We start from the raw sequence: 6,274 nt of genomic DNA on the forward strand, positions 1-6,274 counted from the left end.
GCTCTGGACTGCAGAAAGAGCTGCAATACAGGTCCAGACATGGCTTTAAATTCCACACTTCAGAACACTGTGAAGTGCTCACCCTGATGGTCATATATTTTCCTGCAGATCTGGGCTGTCAGAGTGGTTGCCCAAAGACAGAGACTGACAGAGTCATCGCAGTGCTATTGACTAAATGTATGCTGTCCATATGTTGGACACATGAGCTGGCAGGGGGCCCAGGAAAAGCTGTGGTGTCTGCAGCTTCCTTTCTCTCCCATCTGGCATGGGCACTGGGAGGAAGTATCAGTGGGTAGCAAATTAAAGAGGAGGATAAACAAAGGGACAAGCAACCATACAAGGGTGAAGCTGTTTCGGAAGCACTGGTGGTAATTCAAGAAATCTTAAGTGATCACTTCAAGCCTCACTTCCCAGACCTTTATTCTTCTAAGCAAAGTTTATTCTTTCGCATGACAGACCCTGTTAACCATACACACACAAAGTTATTGTATAATTAACCTGAACCTTTGACTTTATATACTCAGCAAGTCCCTTACAAACACTCTTCTATTGAGGCTGAAGACAGGGAACACTCAGTAATGGAGCAGAACAACAGCAACGTAGAAGATTTCTCCCTTAATGTATTTTCTGTCACTCCTTATCAGCCTAACAACAGATCTGATGTCATGGTGTCAGATGGTGACAAAGCTGGTGCCACTTTGCTCTTTTCAGGTGTGTTTTTGGGGCTGGTGGGAATCACATTCACTGTGATGGGATGGATAAAGTACGATGGCATTACTCACCTGGAATGGACTCAGCTACTGGGGCCTATTCTGCTGTCTGTTGGGGTCACTTTTATTCTAATTGCTGTTTGCAAATTCCACATGCTTACATGCAAATCCTGTAAAGAGAGAGACGAAAATACATCGGACGTCGACCAGACATCAAGTGGACAGTCCTTTGTTTTCACTGGAATTAACCAGCCTATAACTTTCCACGGTGCTACAGTGGTACAGTATATTCCTCCACCATACCCAGCCCAGGAAGGCATTGCAGTGAATCCAACCTACTTGCACCCCGTGCTCAGCTGCTGCAGCGCTGGTTCCTCTGGTGCCTCACCAATTCCTACACCGGACTCTCCTCAGTTCTGCTCTGCCTACCCTCTCGATAACCCAGCTTTTACACAGGATGAGAACTACTCTGCTTATCTCACAGAAGACACACGGACGCAGAGGTACGTCTCCAGAAATACCTTAGAATACGTGGACACAGAATTCTGAATATTTTTAAATACTAAACATGATTTCAAAGGAAACAAATGCTCCTGCAGGGGGTATAATCCTTCTTCAGACTCTTTTTTTTTTTTTTTGCTTTCTTAGTAGCATTTCTAGAGTAAAATCTATGAGAAATACTTTTTCTGCAAGCATTTTCATCCAAATTAAATTCATTTCTGAATCTCTTTCAAGTGTACTAAGTATCTTGTTACTTTCAAATATATTACTATATAAGCTCCTGTATGTATATTTTTTATGCTTATATTTTTTATATATACAAAATATATTTCTTATGTTATTTGATGATTCTTGACCAGAAGGTTACATGTGTGGATAGAGGAGTCCACCTAAACGGAATCACAGTACAAGACCCAGTGCACAAACAGTGTTTTTGTGACAGCAAAAGATCAGTTCAGCACTAGATGTTACCCTTATTAATTGTGTACTCTCCTCTGCCACTGCAGCAGCCTCCCAACCATTATTTTAACCCTATTTTGGAGATATATAACAGCTCACTGATATTACAGAACAATACCTACGAAACTGCTTTAATCAGATATAAATATATATATATTTATAGTAATGTTTAGTAATATACTTTCTAGAAAATAATTCATTTAGTTCCTTTGTGAAAGTGTATTTGAAAATCCACTGTGCTCATCACCATCGGTGACATACACAGGCAGAGTACAAATGCAGGTCACATCTTGACATTATTATACCTTGCCCAAATAATAAAACAATTGGTTAGATTGAAGTAAAACTTCATCTTGCAGGATTTTATCAAGCAAAACTCTAACTGAAGTCAGGAAGTGCTTTGCCTGGATAAGGCTGACAGGGCACAGTAATGAGGCGACTGCTATATTTGGTGTTTGTTATATTCCCTTTCTGCTCCAGCTCCTCTTTTTGTTTTCAGGTCAGAAGACAGTTTTGATGAGCCAGAAGAATTTATAGAAGACTATGCCTGCAATGATCTGTCACCCCCCCGTTATGAGGAAATATACCCACTGCCTTCAAGAAGAGTATGAAATAACCATGGACAACGGACTGCACTTCTGAGAGATACCAGCTTCTTGATTCCCAAGTTTTTTTTTTTTCTAAACACTTACAGGCTAAGCGACATCACGGTCCTGATACTGAATTTAGTGTCACTGAAGAGATTTAAACAACCTCTTCTTACATTTACCCAATCCCTTTTTCTCCCTCAGAATTTGCTAGTCCTTTGCTATGCAGCTTAACAGCAAAGCTATTACACTCAGGGACCTAAATCCATATTAGGGTTCCTGAACAATGGGTCCTTTCAAGAGGTCCTGAATTTCAGACCTATTGAAAACACTCTGAGATGTGAATGCACAAGGGGTTTGTAGAAGGTCATAATTGCTCCTTATCATTAGAAACCACTTGATTTACTCCTGAGCTATTTTGCCTCTTAATTGCCTGGGAAACTTCTGAAGTGCCCAAAGGTTTGATCTGCCTAAGTAAGTGCCTGTAACATCTTAATCCTGCCTAATTTTTCAGCCTAGTTCACCGGTGGGTAAGCCCAGTCTGCAGATAGGACTTCCTCTGCTTGGTTCACCAGCAGCACCCGGTTGGGTAAGCACCTCCAGAGCACTTTGCTCAAACAGAGCATTCTACAACAGAAATTAAGTAGAAACAGTGCTCTCTGTTCATTTTTACACAGACATTTACAAGATTCTACATACATCCAAAATGCAGGCACTACAAATTCAGTTCTATTCACTGCCTGACAGGATATAAACCCATCTCCCACTAAGAATCCTAAAGATTAATAACTTCATGTCCAAAATGAAAATGGTGCTTTCCTGAAGCCATGACAGAGATCTGCCCTGTGGTTTTTGAGGGCTTTAACAGTCACAACTCTTATCTGACACATCCCTACATGGAGCAGCAGCTGTGGCGCAAGCCCTCCTGAGGCACACGGGGCCTAGGAACAGCACTCAGATCTGGAGCTTCCCCCAAGAGCAGCCAGTGAAATTTCGTGGTCAAAGTCTCCTTTCAAGACTAGGACCGTTCCAGGCATTGTATTCACAAATAGATTTACAGCTGGACCCAACAAAAGATGGATATGCATAAACTCTAATCCAGAGTAGTGGGCCTGAAAAGCCTTGCTTGGGGAGTCTAAATGATGGGGCAGTAAAAAAGCCATGAGTCTTTTATTTTGTATTTCCATACATGCCTAAAGTTCAGCCTTGGAGTGTGCCTAGAAGCACCCTGACACAGCTGCACAGGTCTGTACTTGCTGTGTGCAGGAGCCCGACAGGTATTTCCTGCCTCTCTCCTTGGAGGGCTCAAGCCAAGCGCTGCTGGAGGGCAATGGTCACAGTCCAGAGCAAGGGATTTGTGTGGCTGGTCACTGTCCTGGCTCGAGCTGCACAGCTGAAGGCAACAATCAATTCCTGGACGCACGAACTTGCCAACACAACCGCTCCGGTTCCAGTCAGTTGTTGTTAATGTGTGAGGACTTGCTCACTCAGAAGCAAACTTCATGCAGAGAGGCCCCCGGAGACAACGCACCACAGCACCCGGCCGGAGAGTGCTCAGGAGCCCGTGCGGAGGGCGGGTGGGTGGGCACGGGAGCTGCCGGGCTGCACACTGAGCACTCACCAACCTCACCAGGCACCAACACCGGGTGCAGAGAGGCACTCAGATCTTGCACCGTTTCTGTGACTTCCCTTTCCTGCTTATCTACAGGGTGCCAAGAAATAAAGCCTTTCTGGAGTGGCACAAGAGACAGCAAGCTGCTAGAGCTGGAAAATTACCCCAGCAGAAGTGACATTTGGGACAGGGCATTCAAACTGACTCAAAACTGGTTTAGCAACTATCAGACAGTGAGTATTGACCAAACACAAGGTTTTGTCGCCAGAGGAACATGGGGCATAAGGTATTCAGCACCAACAGACCTGGTGTTAGCAGGCAGTACCTGTAGCAGGAAGAAGGCAGGTGCTCCGTGTCCAGCATGATCTCCACAGCACTCAGTGAAAGATCAGCAGGCCTAAAAATAAATGGAAGGCTCCCTTCTGGAATATCTTGTTCCTCTTCCATATGTTACGCAGAGGTGAACTCATCTTCTGCGGCAGCAGTTGGTTGGAAGGTCCCAACTACCTGGTTAGCTCCACATGGACAGATCTCTGCACTTCGTATGCAGGTTGCTGACTCCAGCGAGCGCTGCAGGAGCACAGAGGTCAGGCTTGATGAATCCTACCACAGATTCAAGCTTTCCGTCTAATTCCCCTCTTCAGCAACCAGAAAATGCCCTCAGTCACTAACCACAGACTTTTTTTCCCCCCCACAAACACCTGGAAAAGCATATTTCATGTGGTAATCATGCCATTATTCTTACAATGTCAAGTCATGTTGTCACGGTAAATGCGAGCAATCCAGAAGGCTGCACTGCAGACTAAGTATGGGTTTCAAAGTTTACTTTTGAAGAGGCTAAGTTCATCGAAAGAACCTTGGGTTTCTTTTCAGAGAGAGAGCTAAATAAATAAATTTAAATAACTATATATTCGAGCGGTCTTTGGCAACTGATTGAGAAGGGTTTTGAAAATTGAGGTCTGATACAAATAAAATAAAATAGTAAAACAACAAAACCGAAGCAGGGCAGGCTTCGCTCCGGGAAGCTCCAGCCGCCGCCAGCGCGGCCGCGGGCGCCTTTCCCGAGGGGCCGAGGCCGGCGGCTCCGCCTGCCTGGCGGTGCCGCGGGGAAAGGCGCCGCCTCGCGCCGACGAGACGTTTCCCCGCCGCGGAGCCGCCACCCGCCGCTGCGCCGGGGCCCGAGCCGCCCCCGCCCCGCCGCGTCCCGTTCCGCCCCGTCCCCGTCCCCGTCCCCGTCCCCGCGGGCTACCCCGGCGCCGGGCTCCCACGCCGGCCCGCGCAGCCACCAGAGGGCGCCGCTGCGTCGCGGCGGGCAGCGCCCTGGGAGCGGCGCGCGCCGCCCCGCGGCGCGGAGGGAAGCGCCCCCAACCGCTGCGGGGGGAGGAGGGCGCCGTAACGGCCGTAACGGTCCCCCGGGAGCGCGGGAGGGGACAGGACAGGGAGAGGGTCGTTTTATGTTATTTTTTTACCGTTAAAACGCCCGTGGTATCCAGTGGGACCGATGACCGCTGGCCCTTGCCTGCTGACAGCAGTACTGGGCTTTGAGACAGATCGTGAGGGCCTATTTGGATATTTCTGTATCTTCCCTCATCCGTCGTTGCAAGTACTAGACGCTTGGCACTTGCAACAAGGCATGTTTATTTATCACTTTTGTTACGTGTTTGGTTTCAAAGTGCTCAGACTGCTTTGGCTGTAAGCTCATAGCGTTTGATAAATAATAAAATGCTAAATGTATTTTATGCCATCTGGATTTTGAACCATTAGAGTGTGCATCTTCAGGCTGTTCTCTTTTACCGAATACTAGGAATGCCATTAGAAGTACACTGAGCTTTCACCTGCCTCCAATAGTTGGCTTGTTTGAGGGAAAAACAAAACAAAACAAAATTAAATCACATACACACTATGGTGATATCCCAGTAAAATCTCCCAGAGCTGAAGGCCCGGTGCTCAGCAGACACACAAATGCCTGGAATCACCTCAGCTTGTGGGGGAGATGCTGCACAGCTCTGGCACGGACCCTCCTCCTCACCCTCTTCCCATGGGACTGATGCTCTGCAGGCGCAAGCAGGGAGTTGTGGTCAGTCACTTGTGAAGGACGGGCCATGCTGTTGTTTACAGCACATAAGATAATCTGCCTGTGATGCAAGTATCACTGTAGGCTGCACTTTAGCTGTCAGAGCAAATAGACATCAGTGGGACGTGTCACTACTGCCGCTCCGTCCCGAGTGTGCACTGGTGTTTCTGGCAGAGGCGTATGGCACAGCCCCGTGGAAACAGACTGGCTGTGCCTGCACCAGCCAAGCAGTGGCAGCAGTCTGTGATGTGAGAAAGATGGCTTTGGGGAGGCTGGGAGCAGTGTCCTCGTCACAGCATTGAACAGGTTTATATCAGACTTGGGACAACCT

General features: G+C 47.2%; 1 protein-coding gene across 1 annotated transcript; it reads left to right on the top strand.

Annotated features, from left to right (window-relative positions):
• The first annotated feature begins 578 nt into the window (after positions 1-578).
• LOC104571614 (transmembrane protein 174) lies at positions 579-2,305 on the top strand. The gene is made up of 2 exons (XM_010218729.2): positions 579-1,213; positions 2,170-2,305. The coding sequence occupies exons 1-2, from the start codon at positions 579-581 to the stop codon at positions 2,279-2,281; spliced, it is 747 nt and encodes a 248-aa protein (XP_010217031.2). The 3' UTR covers positions 2,282-2,305.
• The last annotated feature ends 3,969 nt before the right edge of the window (positions 2,306-6,274 follow it).

The sequence above is a fragment of the Tinamus guttatus genome, unplaced genomic scaffold (assembly GCF_059628265.1).
Source record: "Tinamus guttatus ecotype Peru unplaced genomic scaffold, ASM5962826v1 Tinamus_guttatus_pri_ptg000262l, whole genome shotgun sequence".
Taxonomy (NCBI): Eukaryota; Metazoa; Chordata; class Aves; order Tinamiformes; family Tinamidae; genus Tinamus; species Tinamus guttatus.